This window comes from Conger conger, chromosome 11, assembly GCF_963514075.1.
Source record: "Conger conger chromosome 11, fConCon1.1, whole genome shotgun sequence".
Lineage (NCBI taxonomy): Eukaryota > Metazoa > Chordata > Actinopteri > Anguilliformes > Congridae > Conger > Conger conger.
Window position 1 is genome coordinate 22699859 of NC_083770.1, and position 20657 is coordinate 22720515.

The following is a 20657-nucleotide window of genomic DNA, read 5'->3' on the forward strand; positions in this document are numbered from 1 at the left end:
ACTGAAAATGGATCAGACGCATACTCAATATACGCAAGAAAAATGACAAATTAGTTACTTTAAGATTTACCACTATATCCAAAATCATGGGAGATATTATATTTCTCTCAAAATAAGTTTCTGCTGCATTTTAATAAATTAACTTCGCAATACAGTACATTACAGGCATTTAGCAGACGCTCAGCACGACTAATTCATAAAATAAAAATGGTTTATGGTATTGGCACAACATGGTCCATGCTCCTCTCATTGGTATCACTTCTGTTTTTACTGACAACTGTAAAGAGCAAGGGCTATCAACCATGCAGCCCAATTGTGGGCATTGTTTTTCTAACCACCGCGTCACCTCTTGAGGGACATGAACAGGACGTGTGGGAAGCCCCTGGAAAGGAAAATGCCTGTGCATCCACAATTTAATCGTCGCACACATTTCCTTTCCTCCTGGTATCCTGGACAGTGTCGCCGGATGTCCCGGAGTGACTGTGGAAGCCCACGATGCGCCCTTCCTGCAGAAGAGCTTCTGCAAGTTAGGGGTTTTAATCAACTGGAATGTACTTCGCGTTGAGACCATGAAACATCAAAAAACGCTAGAAGATTCCTCACTTGTCCGTTACATTCCTTTATTTGTACAATTCTGGCAGAGTAAACATGAACTATGTAACAATGTTTAATAATATATGGTACAGTCACAACTTGTACTTTAAGTCCACTGTAAGAGGAATTGGAATTCAGTGTTACATCCAAGTGAGCAAAAGCCGAAGTCTAGACGGGTTGAAATATGGGATGGAGAGACACTTAGGTGAAAGCCTGGCTATATCAAGTTGAAAAGGGAGGTCCTTTAGCTCTAATCCAGGCTATAGGTGAAATCAGAGCTAAATTGGGGTTAGTCCGTTTCAGTCTAAACATCTCTCAATCCAGATTTCTTGACGTGTAGATTCCGGCTTTTGCTCGCAGGGATACAACCCATGTAGAAATGATTAAGCACACCCAAGACACAACGTAATTCTGGAAAGGTCTTTATTCTGTCCAATGTAATGCAGTATTGAGACAGACAGGCATCAGAGGGTTGGTTCTACACTGAAAACCGCACTACAACACTGATGGGGCACCCCGGCCCCACACTTCTTTATAGTTTCTCTATACATCTCTTTAAAGGTACTATGCTGTAGCAAACTGAGGTAAAGGGTCAAGGAGTAAATCTTCCATTAGTGAATAAAACCTTCAAAACGTTAAAAGCCATAATACAACAAAAGAACACTGTCATGCAAAAGTCTTTTTAGTCTTTTTCTAAATCATAAGTTTACACTTTTATACTCTTGCAAGATTATATATACGTTTATTTGTATATTAATGCTATGCTTAGAAATAAACCGCACTACGAACACAAACTTCAGGAACCAGTTTTACGGAAATGTAACAACGCCACGGACCTGTGAACACATGAGATCAGACTAGCCGAATATAAACAGATCCGTTCCAGTCCGGCCTTGAAAGAAGATCCTAGCTATACACCATGTCATTGTGCGATTAAAATTAGACTACTCAACATTACTCAACTCAAAAAAATAAATCTATGACCCGAGATAGTGTGCTTCACATTGCCTACAGATTGCCAAACCTGAATTTGACCAATTAAAAAATAAAATGCTTGTAAAGATCTGAGTGATTTGATTATGTCTAAACCATATCTACAACTGTAATGTAACCATTCCTCATGTGGCTTTGATTTTATTTTTAAGCTTAACAGCGGAGAGAAATTAATTTACATTCCACAATAAAATAAAAAATAAAAAAGTTAATATTGTTCCACAGAGGCGCTGCAGAGCTTAGGAATTAAATATCTATGGTAATAACCGCTGCTTCAGCTAGAGTGAGTGACCATCTGAACCACAGGTCAGATTCGCCTGAAGCTAAAACAACACAACACACACAGTTAGCGTTTGTCGTAATGCCCATTTTTAGCGGCAGTCTGGTCGACGCGGTAACCAAACGGGACTGAATGAGACAGACCGATGCTACGACACGAAAGCGGCCACAAAAATAGATTGTGAAAATAGTAAAAACAGGGAAAAGATTCTGGCGGGCCATGAAGCCGCGGTCCCTAGTAGCTGTCGTAGTCCTTCTTATCCTTCTTCCCCTCGCCCTCGAAGCCGCCGTCTCCATCACTGTTGTCGCGTCGTCTCTTGCGAGTGTTGCGCACGTTGAATCGCGGGTTGATCTGTGGCATCGGGTCCATGCCCAAGACTTTGTGGATCTGCCGGAACGCGAGCAGCCTCAAGGCAAACTGGACACAAACAAAGGCAGGCAAAGAAATTACAAAAATAGTGTACGCTGTATACAAATGAGAAACAAATTCAGTTTACACAGATCTATCACTAAGAGGAAAAATAAAAAAAACGTTCCTTGTAAGGAAACATTGTTTTCGAAAAAAACAAACCACAAGTGCAGTAGGCATTGCACTTTTCCCGCTTGGCTGACCTCTAAACTCGACACCCAGGACGAATATATAAAAAAGGAAAACAAAATGTGACTCACTGCATTCCATTATCAAACAGGACAAAGTGCACTACAGCTGGACAAAGTCTGCAAGTCTGCTACTGTGCAGTAAAGTACTGATAAACAACTGAAATGGGAATTGGCTAGCAGCAGAAGGGCCTTCTATTCTGCTGCATGTTGGCCTCTCGCACAGCTCCAGGCCACAGCTTTTTGCTTGCAATTATTTATTTTTGATGAGCGGAGCAATTCTCCCCCTGTGCATCCATTTAAATCTCAGGTAGCACTAATTCTATTGGGCCAGGCCCTTGACTTGGCCTATGAGTACTGATGGAATTCTATGGAGGCGGGTAACAAACGGGCATGCAAAATGACACAAATCCTGCAAGATACAAATCCATCTAAGTATCCACTGTTGGAGGCGGATTGGGCAAGGCCAGTGGTGTAGAAAATCTCAAAATGAGCCTGGATGCTTTAAGCAGGGGGCATACCCTACCTGTGCGCTGGATGTGATGTCCTCTCTGTGCTGCTCCCTCAGGGTGCTCAGTGTGTCTGTGGGGTTCTTCTCGCATGGGTCCACCAGCCCCGGTCCCCCTGCACACAAGACCCCCGCGCCCTGTGTGTTAATCTTATACCATTCCCCATCTCACTGCCTCTACACCAGTCCCTTAATCAATCAAATCAGACACGTGCACGCACACAGGGGCCAGTCCACTCAGGCCCTTACCTGGCAGCAGGATTCCAGAGGAAATGCACTCAAACACTCTCCGCAGGGCATCTCCGGGGCTCAGGGGTCCAGACGCACTGCTGATGGCCTTCTCCACCAGCAGCTCCATGGCCTGGGGAGAGAGAGTGTGAGAGAGTTGTTGTGTGCATGTGTGTGCGCGGTCAGCCTGGAGCCTCCAATGGACCTCATGTAATTCCCCCTTTATTTCAGCTAATATTATAAACCAAGAGACCCCAGTAACACCAGCAGCCATTTCCATTTAGGCACAAAGCCGTAATACTACAGAGAAACTGCTCAGGATGTTAAAAAATTGAATATGAGGAAATGGCTTGTCTGGTACTTTTTTTATTACTTTCTTGTGGAGTCATGAAGTCTCAATCAACCCTGTGTGTAGGATTACTGCACTTTGTATCCATAAAAGTGGCCACTGGCAGATATTTTTAACAATACCTAACCATGTTCACAGTCAAGTTAAAATGGCTGAATTTATACAAATTTACAGTGCATCCGCAAAGTATTCACAGTGCTTCACTTTTCCCACATTTTGTTATGTTACAGCCTTATTCCTCAAAATTCTACACACAACACCCCATAATGACAACATGAATTAAGTTTTTGAAATTTCTGCTAATTTATTAAAAATAAAAAACTACATAAGTATTCACAGCCTTTGCTCAATACTTTGTTGATGCACCTTTGGCAGCAATTACAGCCTCAAGTCTTTTTGAATATGATGCCACAAGCTTGGCACACCTATCTTTCGCCCATTCCTCTTTGCAGCACCTCTCAAGCTCCATCAGGTTGGATGGGGAGTGTCGGTGCACAGCCATTTTCAGATCTCTCCAGAGATGTTTGATCGGATTCAAGTCTGGGCTCTGGCTGGGCCACTCAAGGACATTCACAGAGTTGTCCTGAAGCCACTCCTTTGATATCTTGGCTGTGTGCTTAGGGTTGTTGTCCTGCTGAAAGATGAACCGTCGCCCCAATCTGAGGTCAAGAGCACTCTGGAGCAGGTTTTCATCCAGGATGTCTCTGTACATTGCTTCATTCATCTTTCCCTCAATCCTGACTAGTCTCCCAGTTCCTGCCGCTGAAAAACATCCCCACAGCATGATGCTGCCACCACCATGCTTCACTGTAGGGATGGTATTGGCCAGGTGATCAGGGGTGCCTGGTTTCCTCCAAACATGACGCCTGGCATTCACGCCAAAGAGTTCAATCTTTGTCTCATCAGACCAGAGAATTTTGTTTCTCATGGTCTGGGAGTCCTTCAGGTGCCTTTTGGCAAACTCCAGGCGGGCTGCCATGTGCCTTTTACTAAGGAGTGGCTTCCGTCTGGCCACTCTACCATACAGGCCTGATTGGTGGATTGCTGCAGAGATGGTTGTCCTTCTGGAAGGTTCTCTCTCCACAGAGGAACGCTGGAGCTCTGACAGAGTGACCATCGGGTTCTTGGTCACCTCCCTGACTAAGGCCCTTCTCCCCCGATTGCTCAGTTTAGACGGGCGGCCAGCTCTAGGAAGAGTCCTGGTGGTTCCGAAAATCTTCCATTTACGGATGATGGAGGCGAGGCCACTGTGCTCATTGGGACCTTCAAAGCAGCAGACATTTTTCTGTACCCTTGCCCAGACAATCCTGTCTCGGAGGTCTACAGACAATTCCTTTGACTTCATGCTTGGTTTGTGCTCCGACATGCACTGTCAACCATGGGACCTTATATAGACAGGTGTGTGCCTTTCCAAATCATGTCCAATCAACTGAATTTACCACAGGTGGACTCCAATTAAGCTGTAGAAACATCTCAAGGTTGATCAGTGGAAACAGGATGCACCTGAGCTCCATTTTGAGCTTCATGGCCAAGGCTGTGAATACTTATGTACATGTGATTTCTTTGTTTTTTATTTTTAATAAATTTGCAAAAGAAAATAATAAAAAAATAAAAAAAACTTTCATGTTGTCATTATGGGGTGTTGTGTGTAGAATTTTGAGGAAAAAAATTAATTTATTCAATTTTGGAATAAGGCTGTAACATAACAAAATGTGAGAAAAGTGAAGCGCTGTGAATACTTTCCGAATGCTTTGTATATTTATGTGCTGAAGTAAAGTACTGGTAATTTTGGATTCTTTACACAACTACACAAGAGCTCAGCACAGAAATCTCTGGCACTGCCCTTGATGAAATACAGTTTTATGTCCACAAGGTGGCGGCAATGAAGCTTTGAAGAAGCTGAATATGCTCTTTACTGAAACCATTACACACAAATCTACAACTGCGGGAAAGTATTCCGACTCAAGAATTCCAAAATAATAGCTATGATGACATGAAATGACTACTCTGCTTTTTACCAGTGCAAATTATTTTTGACTGGTTTACTTCTAAGATGCCTCCTGCCATCTGTTGGTTGTGGATGAAAACTACATTTTCATCCACAACTGCAACTTTTAATGCACATAAAAATAAAAAGAATAAAGCTCCCCAAGTCTCATCTCCCAATTAAAAAAAAAAATGAGTTAAGGTGTATTTCAATTTTGAATCTGATAAGTCAGAACCAGCTATCTGCCTCAGTGAGTTAGGCTGCCATTCTCACTCTTTCACACTGTTTTCAAGACAATACCACAAAGAAAAGGCCACGTTCTGTGTGTGTGAGTGCGCGTGCGCGTGCGAGTGCGAGGTACAGTCAGGCACTCACCCAGCCGGGAAAAGCAGACCAAGTGGGCACCCTCTGGCACAGGTCACGCAGAATACGAATAATAATGACGCAGGACTGCAGCCCATTGGCTCTAGCCTTCAGTGCAATAAAGCCAAGTTTAGTGAGTCACACCAACAAACAAAAACAAACACTGTTCATACACACGAGGGGGGGAGGGGGGTTTCAAAGAGGCGCAACACTACTGTTCACAATGGAAGCTTGGTCTTGTTATCGGTCCAAGTCTCACAGCTTTTAGTGCTTTCTGATCAGCTGCCATTCCCAGCAGTATTTTACCTCGTAGTTAGTAAGAGAGTTCACGGTTTGCAAGACGAACAAGAGAGGGGCCTCCCGTCGCCTTATAAACCCTGACCTCCAGCCTTAAATCGTCCACAAAACAAGTTCTCCAAATGTAGGTGGGAGGAAAACAGAAACCGGCAGAATAGTCTAGGGACTGAAGGAGTGGAGGAAATCTGCTGTACTTTTCCTGTGGGTCCGCTGGAGAGCAGAGTCACAGTAAACCAACCAGATATTCCCTTCCTCTCAGTCCCCATTCTAACAAATCACCAGAAAACAAACAGGACGCTCAACATGGAAGCTCTTAAAGACGACACACCGATGCCAAGTCACTCTGCAGCCTTATGGAGTGATGTTTCAGACTAAGCTGTGTGGTGTAAAATTAAAATATGACTACATCATCCTTTTCAGACCAGAAAAAGTTCCATGTTCAAGTATGTTCAGAAAAGAAAAATAATTAGCTAGAAGACCAAGACAATTCCATTCATAACATTGTTTTTTTTTTCTGGTCAAGCATAGTACTTCAGGCATTGAAGTAAAATTATTTTTGTTGTTGTTGTTGTTGTTGTTGTTGTTGTTGTATAAATAGTTTTTACCATCAACAAATGACCTAATTGTAACTTGGATGACATTTATATTAAACAGTGAAATAAAACAAACAAAAGCATCTCATAAGGCTACAAGAAGAAAGTAAAATGATGTTCCGAACCTGGAACCACTTAGCGTGGCGTAGAGCAGCCAGAGCATCAAGGCATTTTACTCTGTCCAAGACGTCCGCTGGGTCTTTCACCAAGGTTATATCTAAAAACGGATCCAATTGTCAAAGGGTGGTGAGGAACGGGTGTTTGACCAGGTCAGCAAGACCGTTCTCGGACTCAAACGCATTGCCACACATACCGAACACCCCGGTCATTACTAAGGTCTACAGCAGGGATCAGTAACTCACGGTCCCCCAGGGCCGAGAACTGCTGGTTTTCTACCCTCCCTTTACCTGGGAGTCAGGTGTGACGACAGTCTGGCCAATCAGTAGCACTAATTACCAGGGGAGAAAAGAAAACCAGGGCTGGATTTGGATTAGAGGGCCAAAGTTGATGATCCCTGATGTAGGCTCAAGGCAGGGTGCGGTTTAGTTCGGGTTTATTTATTCAATTGCTTTTTGGCACAAATATGGAACGGTCTGTGTGTCCAAGACCGTCTGGGGAGACTGCCATCTTGTGGGGGGACCAGGGAGGTATGGCAATGCGTTTGGGGGGGGGGGGGTGGGGGCGAGGAACCTTGGTCAAAAATCCTTCCAAAGGCGCGCCAGTAGCCTCTGATGGAGACAGGTGTGCCGAAGATGCGGAGAAGGCTTTGGACGGGACTCGTAAAGCTATGGACATATGGAGACAGGAGCTGCTTGCTGGAAAAGAGGGGTGCTCTCAGCGTGGGTTAGGACATCACTGCATGCATACCTGTGTCATCAGTATGGAAAACCCCAGTCACTGCGTACAGGGACTCTACACCCAGGCCCAACCAAAGATTCCGCTCACAAAGCCTTCCTCCCTGAAGTACCGATACTCCCCCAAGGTCACCCAACAGGCAATAACTGACACTCAGCCCAAAGGTCAAGGGGGCAACAGAACTGCCTTTTTCACCATGTTTTAAACATGGTCAAATAGATCATTTGGTCTCTGATGGACAAGGCCTTTGTAAAGTCCACATGCCCAACCTACATGTATTTTTCTCCCTGTTCAATTAACTATTGACAGAATCTCCACAGGAGAGGAGTGGTTATGGCCTTTGTGTGGGAGATCTTGTTTCACTCAGGGGAGCACCACCATCTCTATGCAGGGGACCTTGGAATGGTGACTTATCACCACACATCAATAAGAGCTTTGTTTCCTGTGGGGACGTTACAGATGCGCAAGGCCAAATTAAAAAGTTTCTTGACAAATCAAAACTGGTCCTTTTCAAAAAAAGAAAAAGAAAATCAAACCCAGTAGTCAGCCATTTTAGGCAAAACTGTCAGCCATTTTAGGAAAATCTTCCTAAAAGACTGAGCAGCCCAGTGGAAAAGGTTTTGAGACACTCAGGTGAGTGGAAAATAACCCCCTGGAACACAGGAAACAAAAATGAATCTTATCTGGGACTAGACTGCCACAATGCAAACACTGATCATGCTTGTTGGGTTGTTTTTTTTTTTGGGGTTTTTTTTTTAAAACAGAGCGCTCTGAGAGTGCTGGAGAGGGTTATAGGGCATAAAACTCTGGAGCAAAACTGCTGGCACCTGGGAAACAGCAACTAGCCAAATGTTCACTCGGTACTGGGGCTACATGTATAGAACGAGGGGGACTTGCGATATGGATTTAACAGGAAACTCAATGAAGCAGAGTTCCTTCCGTTAGCATGTTGGTCAACAGTGAAAACTTGCAATTTCTTATTAGTTTGTGATAACATTTTCAAAAGAATGGACATTCGGAAGTTTAATCCCAACGTTCCATAATTAAAAACTCTTGCCTTCAAAACTATTCTCTTAGATTGTGTTATTTACAATTGCAAAGATGGTTCTAAAAAGAGGTGTGTTGGAAGTATGGGTTCTAAATGAATATCTAGAAGGTCTATCCGCATGAGAATCGAATAGAACATGAATTAAGGCTTTTGTGACTTTAGAGGGAGATGGCAATCAGTGTCACATTCCATGGTTTTGAAGGCATAATGAGCTACTGTGGAATTTCAGGGAAACCAACCCTTTCAGAAAAATGCTCAAACTAATGAATTCTCCTACAGCAGCGTGTTGTCTCTTCTCTAGTCATTACTGTCAACTGTGCCAGCAGGTGGGCTCCTCAGGATATAAAAAATAATAAAACAAATTAACCGATTTATCTGACAGTTATTTCCCCAGGGAAGAAGCGAGGAGTTTGTGATGCTTTTCCAAACCTCCATCCCGTGCGTTTTCCTCACGGATGGCTGGCGAGGTCAGCGTAATGGTGACCTCCATCTTGGTCTCAGCGCAGGACGTCAGGATGATGGCCGCCTCCTGGATAGAACCCTTGACCTCGTACTTCTCCGGCGTGACTATCTGCAGGTTTTTAGTAAGGAGGAGGTGCCAGTTGAAGAGGTCAACAGCATCAACAGCACCAGACGTGGCCACACCAGCACTCATCTGATCAGAAAAAGGCTCTGCACCCGAAATGTGAAATGGTTTTGGAATGCCTGAAGACAGGAGGGCTGTTTCACTGCTGAAACTTTGTTATGAAACAGAACTTCCAAGAACAGCTGAAATTTCCACATTCTGGATTTTAAGGAGCGAGAAGACCACATACTGTGAGCTGCTTGGGCAGGTGCTCCACGATGCGGGACAGGAGGCTCTTGGTAGGTTTTTCAGAGCAGAGGAGGACCAGGTTCACATTCTTGTCTCCCCGAAGCAGGAGGCCCTTGGCCAGAACACCGACCCTCATCACCCCTTTCAGAGCCCTGGGGACAGATGGATGCCGTGAACACACGCACACGCACACGCACACACACGCACACACACGCACACACACGCACACACACGCACACACACGCACACACACGCACACACACGCACACACACGGTTTGATTCACGGGCTTGAGATTGCGCAAAGCATTGAGATGACAGCCCATCTGTGCCTCCATTTCGTAAAACTGCACAGATGAACAGTCCTGTCAGTAAATTCGAAGTGAGGCTCCAGAATTCAAAAGTCCATGGAGCTTACATGGATTAAATTAATTATATCCATAATGTATCCAATGAAATAGTCCAATGACCACTGATTGTTTTTAGGAATCTACATCAGGTGGCATGAGGCACTGGAATCCAACGGGAAATATGAAAGATTTATGGTATCCAAGTGAATATTTTATCGTATACAAGTGAATATAGACACGAATGAGTCCATGTTTTGATCACAGAAGAACATCCTCAAAGATGCACCTGCAATCAATTACTTTTCAGGTGCATAGTAAAGAAGAAATTAAAACTTAAACAATAGTTTACCAACTTAGAGTCACTGTTATAGTATTTAAATCTACAGGGGTTTTACTTTACAACACAGATTGGAATTTGAAAAGGGCAAAGCCTCACTGTTGGAAACAAATACAGAAGGGTTTGGCTTGGCGAGTTTCAGTTTAGGGACAGAACTTCTCTATAAAAAGGATCATCAACTCTGCCCCTCAAATCCAAATCCAACCCGGTTCGTTTTCTCCTGGGTAATTAGTGCTATCGAATGATCAGGCCTGACTCCCAGGTAAAGGGAGGTGGAAAACCAGCAGGTCTCAGCCCTTGATGACTGCAAGTAGCAGATCCCTCCTCTATAATGTCACATTTGTGTTTATTTCAGTCAGGGCTTAAGGATATTCTAATCCGGTGTCATAAGACGTTAGTGTTAAGTTATTTTGTCCAACTGCCCAAATTGGTTTGTGGGATATCCCCTCCTGAGGGCAGTAGCTCAAGCCTTCAGTCATTCCCCTGACCATTCCTCTTCCTCTGTTTAATGGCCAAAAATGTTTTTGCTCTTTGGCACAAGGGCTGGTTAAGCTTCCTGCCATTTTAGCTTCAGCCAGTCTGTTTATTTATTCAGGCTCACATCACACAATCCTATTTTTTGGCTCGTTGGTTACGCAACCATTTCCCCTGCCCAAGCTTTGCTTTCATCATGCCTGATTGTTGAAATCAAACCTTCACATTTTGTTGTGCTCAAGGGAATATTTAAATGTCATCAACTGGAAGAGTGGCAAAATGGTTGAACATCAACATGAACAGGAACAGTTTGTGAGCCTGATGAAAGCCAATCCGACCTGTATGAGTCACATGGCTGCAGTACATTTCGCTAAATTTGGAATGCCTGACAACTGGAGGGGTGTCTCACTGCTGAAACATCCTTACAAAAGGCCATACGCTACTGCACACTGGCTCCAGGACGCTTGCAGGCAGCCACAGCTTGTTGCTCAGTTACCGCCCCAGAGGACTGCCCAGCTCGTGTAGCCGATTCACAGTCAGAAGCACAACCCGCCCTACACCTGAAAAACCTGAGGAGAGGCAGTGTGACTCACCTGTCCCTCGGGACGTCCTTCTTGTCCTTGTCCTTGTCCTTGTCCTCGTCCTTGCCCTTGTCCTTGTCCTGGTCCGTGATGATGTCAGACACCAGCTTCAGAGCCCGCTCTGTGATGGACACGATCTTCTGGATGGCCTGGAGCTCGTCCTCCGAGGGGTAGATGGCGGCGTGTTTGGTCATCACGTAGCGGTCGTCTGAGGAATCCGGACGGCGTGGGGGCTGGAACAATCAATCGACTCTTTAGAAACGTGTTTTACTGTACTGCGGGGAACCAGTGGAAACCAGACCTGGGTAAAATATGTAATTGTTTTGATTCAAATACTTTTCTAAGCTTTACTGAGCTTGTCTAGTGTATTGGAACTTATTAAATACTCTCAAAGTGCAAAAACCACCTTCTGGTCCTCTTGGTTGGCTCAATTGCACCAGGCAAGATCAATCACACACAGACACAGAACACAGAAAAGTATTTGAATGCAAAACTATTATATATTTGGACTGGTGCGGCAGAAATTATGGAGGTTAATTTCAGGGTACCTACCACAGGCCCCTGAGGCTGGGGAATGGGCAGGCCAGGCCGTACCCCCAAAAGACCGGGGGGCCCAGATGGGCCCTGGGGGTACCCCCCATCCGGCATCCTCCGCCGCTCATCCCAGTGGTGCTGCTCCTCCTCCATCCGTCTCCAGTACATGTCTTCCTCGTACCGTCTGGGGGGGCAAGGGAGGCAAGGGGGGCACACTGAGAGTCTGTGCAGGCACCCCCCCCCCCCACACCCCCACCCTGCGGACTTATTCTTTACATGGAACACCCATAACGCAACAATAATGCAATAATGCAACAATAACAAACAGGCCATTCATCCCAGCAATGCTCGCCTTTTCCTAACACTAAAGGGTGCCGAATCCTCACAGTTCACCTACGAGAAGGTATCTAGCATGGTATCCAACCCCCAGAGTACCTGCCTCCACTGTACGTCCTGGCAAGCTATTCTAGTTCATAACCTCTCCATCTCACTTTCAAGCCCATTCTCATTTCCTTCATTAATGTAAAATTCGTTTTCAAGTTTTCATTAAACACACAAAGGAAGATGTGTAAAGGCACAAAGGCACAGTAAACTTGACACTTTAAATAGTTTTTTCTATTTTTTCCTCATTTACCAGAACCTTTAATATCAGCATCTCTGTGACTGTATGACTGTTGTATATACTGTGAGTAGAGGGAGGTGTGCTTGCTTTTTTCTGCAAGCCCTGATCTTCACCCTCATCTTCCTCACCTCATCTCCATCCTCCAGCGCTCCTCCTCTTCGCGCCTCCTCCAGTACTCCTCCTTCTGCATCTGCTTCCTCATCTTCTCCTCCTGGATCTTCCTTGCGCGGATGCTGGGCTTCACTTCCACCTGGAGGTCTGGGTTCACCTTTTTCTGGAGAGGCGAGCAATTTTTTTATTTATTTTGGGAATCATCATACTAAATTATCCATAAATTACCAGCCATGGCATGCTGAAACAATACAAACAGGTAAATAATGCTGTACACCAGTTCCAACTGCTGGTTTTCCATGTTCCCTTTACCTGGGAGTCTAATAGTAATGCTGGACCAGATTAGATTGCCCCTGCTATATAGTATATTCTACACTATATTACTTTAGTAGTATGGATTTCTACACGCATGAATAATACTGAACAGAAAATAGACTATTGCAATAAACTAGTGACGACCTCAGATGATACAAGGTAGAATATCCCAAATTCTGGAAATTACACACGGCCCAACAGCTCCCATTACACTAGGGCAAGAAAACCCTTCTTTAATCATGTGTGCCATGCTGGCTAGACACTATGCATGAGTCCACAATGACCTTTACTGGTGTTCTGGTTGAGACACAGCATAATGGATATAAACTTGTTACATGAAAAGCAGTGGTTAAGAGGATAGAGTCCGATTTCACTCCACAGACCTTGTACTGCAGTCGATGCCTCCTCCCTTTCAGGTGCATCTCTTTGGCGTTGGGATCGTTGAAGCTGCATTCACACAGCTTGCAGTGAAACCGGATCACTTTTCCTTCATCGTTACGCACCTGAAAGGACAACGTTTAGGGCAGTGCATGAAATACTTCCCACTCCGAGCGTCCCAGATACTGTGCATTCAAAAACACTTTAAATCGAAGCACTTGAATCTAAACCTATCCGGATAAGAATGTGCAGATTCCAGTCATATTTTCTATCACTTGCGTGATGTGCGATGCTCACAAGGCCTTTACTAATCTCAGCTGCGCACCCCATCCCTTTCCAGCAACATCCTCCATTTGAGGACGAACCAGCCAAGACGAACACCATCTAAAATGTCTGCACTGGCTGCCTCTTCTACGCACTCAACATGGCAGTCGCTCTGCAGAAAAGACTGCGCAGAAGCTAATCTGTACCTCCTCCACATAGTCGTGTCCCACTGGCTGGACATCGTTCTGCAGTGCAGCCAGGGCAGACTGTGCGGACAGTGACTCAGCCGCAGAGTCGGCCTTTATCTCCTGGGCCTGGGTGGCCATCAGGGGCTGCACTGGCTTGGGCGTCTCAGTCTTCGCCTCGTCCATCTTGGCTCCAGTGGTCTGCAGCTTGCTTCCTCCTACATTGCAGGAAGTACAAAATGTTAACAACCCCATCCTAACGCCACAGGAAGTAGGATACTTTATCCATCTCCACCTAATCCTTACACTACCACATGAAAAGCTCTTCAGCCACTCCCACCTTCTCAACATCACAGTCCAACACCAGTGCTGAGGGCAGGGTATTTCCAGCTACACGCATTTCTGCTGAATATTCATCTCAGGGATGCATGGAGAAATGTTGTGGGCATTGTGCCTTCGCAAGCAGCCCAAATATTTTTGTAACCACTCAGATATCTGCCCCATAAACAATAGAGTAACACAGGCAGCTTCCAGAAAAAAACATGATTAAACAGTCACACATTTTGCAGCTTAAGAAGTTAACGAACCAAACCACAAACTTGGCTCTCCTACACTAGATACAGCTGGTCTTTATGGGGAAAATATCCCTAAGAAAGTCTGTAAAAACAAATTCCGCATTTGAACGTTTCTGTTCGCATAAACAAATGAACAAAAATGCCTCTCTCTGGGGATTTAGTGCTGATAACTTGCCAAGAGACGTGAAAAGGAGGTCATTGTCGGCTCAGCAGCTCAAACTGAAGTAAACATAAGCTTTTGGACACATAGCAGAACGCAGTGTGTCCCCAGGATCCAACATGGGAAATGCTACATCAAGACTCTAGCAAAGCTGTATGAATGATTGGCTTTTAGGCAAGCCAAGAAAAAACATAATACCGAAAACGGCATTATGATGGATAGCACCATGGCTACATACGAACCTGGTGCTTTCACAGTGCTCTGAATCATGAGCTCGGGGGAACATTAACATCCATCTTGTGGAGTACTGGATTTCAAACAGCCGATAAGTCAGCTGAAGAGACCACGCTCGTGTAATGGCCGCCCCTTATCGCACAAATTTGCCGGCTTTCAGAGTGGCAGTGCCGGGAAATGCACACAGGGGCCATAGATAAACTGCAGCATCAAGTCTGAGGCAGCATCTTTCACTATGGCAGAGTACTCCCGGCCAATGCCATTTTTTATTAAACTCCTGAGATTTGCACAAGCCAAATCTAAATCAGATTAAGCGCAGGCTGGGGGCAGCAGTGAAGAGGAAATATTAATGCAAACAGAAGCTGGAGAGCCTGAAGGCCTATGGAGTGAAGCAGCCTCGGAGGCGAACTCTTACCGACAAAGTTGATCTTCGGGGTGTTGACCTTCTTGATGGCTGAGGGGACGCCGAGGGGGGCGGGGCTCTTGGCAGCCACGCCCCCGACACTGTTGAGGAGGCTGATTGGCTTCAGGCTGGAGGAAGAGGTGGCGGCTGTGGTGGAGGAGGGGCCAGAGGGTGGGGCTTGGGTGGCCAGGCCATTGCCGACAGCTACGCTGTTGGATGCTGAGGCGGCCATTTTGTTGGGGGCAGTGCTGGAGGGTGTGGCTGTTTGGGTGACGACACTGGGTTCGGTGGACGGGATTGGCTTCCCCAATTTAGTGTGCAGTTTCACCACCTACCGGCAAAACAACAAAGTCAACAATGAGAACATTACAACCAGCACACATCTTTTTTTCCTTCTCAACCTGTATGGGGAGATCCATCGAGAACATGTGCTCTTTTGCAAGGATGCCCTAAGAGAAATGCCAGAGGGAGCAGTTAAGTGGGGCAAGGGGGAGAACAGGGGTAAAGCCCCTGGGTCAGTTTTTAGGATAAAAGCTTTGCTCAAGGGCCAAAAGGCAGGGTTCTAACCAACTTCACCTCTCCAGAGGCAGGCCAGCTTCCTTATATGCTGACCAGGGGCTCAAACCAGCAACTCTACAGTTGGCAGTCGAACACCATACCACAAGGCTACCCTGTTCCCCATTCCACAAGGTGCACACCATAAAGCAGAGACCATCATATCTGCCCTTCCAATCCAAATCCAGCCCTGGTTCTCTTTTTTCTCAGGGAATTAACTGAACAATTAGTGCTGCTAGTCGGTCAGACTGTCTTCACACCTGACTCCCTGGTAAAGGAAGGGTGGAAAACCAGCAGTTTTCAGCTCTCGAGGACCGTGATTTGATAAAGGATCAACAACACATATCTGAGGAAGCAGAGCCCGAGAATCTAAGCTCACATAATCCTCCCACAACAAATTAACCTTCACATTCTACATGATTCCCTGGTACAGTAATCCCTTAAAACAGAAGGTGGGATACAGTGGTGTTCGGCAGAATGATTAATCCCATCTGGGAGACAAGATCCCATTTTATTAATGGAATGACGCTCACAATAACAGATGAAAGACAAGGTCACAGCAGTCACCAGAAACCACACTTTTATAAATTATATTTCATAACGGGCTGCGGTAAGGGAGGTAATCAAAACTGGAGGACTGTTACGATTGATAAATAACTCCCCGGTGCAGACAGGGTACAGAAAATCCCAGTCCACCGTCATCTGTGGCTCTGACTGTAATGTTATGAGAATAATACAAAACACAAGTACCAAGGGATTACATGGCAGATTGAGAACAGAAACAAAGGACTATATAAAAGCAAAGTAACAAAACTAAAGAAAATTGAAAGGAAAAAAAACCTTTACCCTCTACTTTAGCAGGCAATCATATTTTTCTTTCTCCGTGTCTCCTCTCAATACATGTACCACTGGCCATCCTAAACTCATTCAGCATTAAGAAATACTGACACTATAATAAAAGATCAGCAAAAACAACAGGTCTTTAATACTCAGAATGCACTATGGAACCAGCAGCATTCCACCCAAGTGTAAGCATGAGGCAAAAATCGATCCAACAGATAAAAAATAAAAAGAGAGGAAAAAAAGAATGCCATTTGTAAATGTAATTTAAAAGGAGGATAGGCTCATGCTCAATTCAAGAAGCATCTGCTGAGCACCGCAAGTGTACAGGAAACATAATTTGAGACGTGTACAGGGATTTGGCCTGTTCCAAATTTACCCTTGGATGTGTACAGGAAACACACCTACCATCATCACACCAAATCCAAAGACTTACACAAGATCCTACAGCATAATACCAAAGCTCCAGTTAATGTTAGCTTAATACCAAAGCTCCAGATAATGTTAGCTTAATACGCGTGGGAGCCCAGTTTGGGGCCGTTTTCAGGGCTCACCTTCTGGTGTTTGGCCCCGCGGATGTGAGCAGCGTAGGCGTCGGCCCCGGTGCAGGACACGTCACAGAGCTCACAGCGCAGCTGGTTCTGGGTTCCGCGGGCAGAGCTTGCACCCCCAGCCCCGCCAACACTGCTGCCCTGAGACACCTTCAGAGCCGCCTCCTTCTTCTTATGCTTCTGCCCCTCCAGGTGCTCCTTATAGGTCTGCATGGAAAGAGCCGGAAAGAGTGAGGATCTGCCCCTTCACAGTCTCAACTATACCCACAGCTGGGATTCCACTGACAGAATAATCTGATTAATTAGGACGGGACAAATATCTCCCAAACACTTGCCTACTCTCCTTCTTTTGGAGGGTCATAACACTTTTAACATCTATCGTCCATCACAATACTCTACTAGTTTTAAATGGCACAAACCTCACCTCTATCAAATTTCTAGCTTTTAAAATTGAAAGGGGGCATTAAAGGGAGTATTTCAGTTGTAAGGAGTAAGGAGTAAGTTCAGCCATTCGAGATGGCTGCAATAAATGATCCAGGTGGATTCTTGATAATTGAGATATCCTCACTGGGGTTAAAATGGCATCATGAAAATGCAAAATAAATAAATATATATAACTTATATATATATATAAAATAAATAAAAATAGTAAAAAAAAAAAAAAAAGGATGTGCAAATGTCATTCCAGGAAAAAAAGTAAATGTCATAACTGTCTGCCCATCTTACAGAAAAATACACATGCAAAAGTAATTGATACAGAATTTTATAGTCTAATGAAGTCCAAAATCCAGGCCGAACAAAATAGCAGACAGAACATTGTCAAAGCCAAGCGGCTTTCTTTAACTGACACCTGTTCCAAACTGCGCGGGCTGGAGTTCACTCTTAAAACACGTGCCAGCAATTCAGCAGTGAGACTGGACTCATCAGTGAGACTTAAATATCAGTATGTACACCAAACACTTAATGCTAGTTCACACTGACAAATAGTACATCCATCCATCCATTATCTTAACCCGCTTATCCTGAACAGGGTCGCAGGGGGGCTGGAGCCTAAAGGCAGGAATACACCCTGGACAGGTCGCCAGTCCATCGCAGGGCACACACACCATTCACTCACACACTCATACCTATGGGCAATTTAGACTCTCCAATCAGCCTAACCTGCATGTCTTTGGACAGTGGGAGGAAACTGGAGTACCCGGAGGAAACCCACGCAGACACGGGGAGAACATGCAAACTCCGCACAGAGAGGCCCTGGCCGACGGGGATTCGAACCCAGGACCTCCTTGCTGTGAGGCGGCAGTGCTACCCACTGCACCATCCGTACATCCAAATAGTACACAGGGACCAAATTTGAAGACTGAGTCCATATTAAAACCATACAAAATTCTAAATTTTCTCAACCAAAGTCAAAGCCACTTGAGAGCCACATCATATTAGGCTAGGGACTGATATGAGGGGATCCGCGCGGGGGCCCACTGAGCTCACCTGGGGCCCGGCGCAGCTGATCTTGCACACGTCGCAGTAGTGGATCTGGGGGGGCTTGGGGGGCTGTTTGGGCTTGAGCTGCTTGTTCTGGAAGGGGGGCTTCTTGGCGAAGGTGCTGCCGGTCCACGCTGCGGTCGCTGCTGCAGCGGCCACGGCCTGCTTCTGCTGCTGCTGCTGCTGGTAGTATGAGGAGGCGGCGGAGTACACGGCCGCCTCGTAGCCAGAGTACGACGTCCCTGCAGCCCACAGGAGCCGGGAAAGACACGCACTGCCATTTATTACCGGTTACACTGACTGGCACATTTCAATTTCAGCATTTTTATCTTTTTTAGTACTACATCTTTGGTTTAACGTATTCCCCTTGCGTGGTCTCTCCCTTGTTTGTTACAGACCAGCTAGATTGCAACATTCCACACAACTTACAGAAAACCACTACACAGAAACCCCAGGGATCCAAAAAGGAACCCAGTGACATCCCAGTTCATAGAAAGTAAACAAAGCTTCATGTTTGCGAATAATGAGCTTACTTCTCAAAGCATAAACAAACTGTGGTCTTCAGAAACTGTATATGGTACGATAAAGCTAAGCCATATTGTACAAGCAGAGGATAAGTTGGCATGTTCCAGCAGGTATTAAGAGAGTTATAATAACACAGGACAGGTTGGATCCTTCTTATTGGAGGATAAGCACCGACTATCATCATAGCAAGAGGATCATCATGAAGTCAAACATACCAACCACAACCGGAAGCCAACAACTAAAAAGGCGAACTCCAAGCATGCTAATGTTAATTTGCTAGCGCTGCTGGTCCACTGCAGTTAATTAATCGGCAACCCTCAGACTGCCAAACAACTGCTCTTAATGCCTGAGCCAATGTCGCTCCAGTAAAGCAGACGGTTTTAGTGAGTGCTACACGCAGCACAGCATTCTGAAGAAACCGTTCTGGCACCGAAATCCCAGTTTTCCACATTCCGTCAGCCATTCCAGGCGTGTAAGAGGCAGCAGCCTTCCCATTTTCCCGCACGGCAGGCTCCCGCTAACGGCCCAGGAGGCTGAAGAGGGGGGACGCTGGCGAAGGGCGGGGCTCACCGGAGTACGTGACGGCGTTGGTGCTGTAGGTGGGGCTCTGGGAGTAGGCGGGCACCACGGAGGCCGCTGCTGCCGCGGCGACCGGCTGCACGCTGGAGGAGACGGGGTAGATGGAGAAGGTGGAGGTGGCGGGGCTGGCAGCCGCGGGCTTGATGGCGGTAACCTGGCGGGTCTGCTGCGCCTGCGAGTATTGTGCGCTGGCAGCCGGAGTGTACACCGTCTTAGGGGCTACGGAGAGAGAGGGGGCGGAAAACTTCAGCTGGAGCGCCACCTCAGTCTTACATGACAATAAACCTGGTATTAGGGCTGCACGATCCCGTTCAGAGAGAGCTTGCAGGCCAGAGATTTTCCTGACGTCTTTAAATGGCTGAGCATGACTAAAGCTTTAATTGTTACTGTTCCCACTGGAATCAATAGATTCTTCAACAGCTAAAGTGCTTAAGTGAAAGTAAAGCCTGAAATGGGAACTCTAGGACTGGGATTGGACAGCGCAGCAGTGTATTATATATCATTTTGGTGCAATTTACTGCTACATGGCTTTCTTAACATCATATGAAATGAAACATGCAATATTAAGAAGCAGGGTCTATAAGTTCACAAATGGAAAAAGTTGTTCTTCAAAAACCAAGGAATAATTTGAAAGTCCAACAAGCACAACAAATCAACCAAGAAATGATTGAGACATTAGGAATTTATCATTATCATCATTTCAAGACATGAACAGTGAGGTCTGTATTTGGACGACAAAAATTTTTTAAGGGCTGCAATTCCTACGCAGTTCCATCAATATGGACTGAATAGTGTTGGATTTACAGCAGTTTAAAAATTGTCTCTCAGTCCAAACACTTACGGACCTCACAGTATACTGAAGCAGGAAAAGGGAATGTAAGCTCTTTTGACCTTGGATGGTCTTCTTCCACGTGGTCTCCCAGGAGGTGCTCATCGTGCCGGACTGGTAGTAGGACTCGGCCACGCTGGGCTGCGGCTGAGCTGTGGCTGCCGCTACCGCTGCTGCTGTAGCCGAGGGCTGCTGGTAGTACTGCTTACTGTCATACGCAACAGCGGGGGCGCCAGAGCGCACGAATGAATACGAGTCCTGGAAAAACAC

General features: G+C 45.7%; 1 protein-coding gene across 4 annotated transcripts in view; it reads right to left on the reverse strand.

The window, feature by feature from the left end:
* Window positions 1-1000: 1000 nt before the first annotated feature.
* The window catches only part of zfr (zinc finger RNA binding protein), a 28191-nt gene continuing 8534 nt past the window's right edge, over window positions 1001-20657 (reverse strand). For 2 of the 4 annotated variants that reach the window (XM_061260066.1, XM_061260067.1), the window contains exons 4-20: window positions 20450-20645; window positions 19550-19777; window positions 18461-18696; window positions 16976-17179; window positions 15039-15357; window positions 13676-13872; window positions 13211-13330; window positions 12530-12675; window positions 11798-11963; window positions 11258-11478; window positions 9507-9657; window positions 9121-9262; window positions 6914-7005; window positions 5911-6006; window positions 3221-3332; window positions 2990-3087; window positions 1001-2284 (exon numbers count right to left, since the gene is read on the reverse strand). In XM_061260066.1, the coding sequence (XP_061116050.1) occupies window positions 2102-2284; window positions 2990-3087; window positions 3221-3332; window positions 5911-6006; window positions 6914-7005; window positions 9121-9262; window positions 9507-9657; window positions 11258-11478; window positions 11798-11963; window positions 12530-12675; window positions 13211-13330; window positions 13676-13872; window positions 15039-15357; window positions 16976-17179; window positions 18461-18696; window positions 19550-19777; window positions 20450-20645 (2907 nt within the window). In that variant the 3' untranslated portion in view covers window positions 1001-2101. Of the gene's footprint in view, window positions 2285-2989; window positions 3088-3220; window positions 3333-5910; window positions 6007-6913; window positions 7006-7484; window positions 7656-9120; window positions 9263-9506; window positions 9658-11257; window positions 11479-11797; window positions 11964-12529; window positions 12676-13210; window positions 13331-13675; window positions 13873-15038; window positions 15358-16975; window positions 17180-18460; window positions 18697-19549; window positions 19778-20449; window positions 20646-20657 lie in introns of those variants that run through there. The other 2 variants (XR_009710003.1, XM_061260068.1) reach the window with 2 other exon arrangements.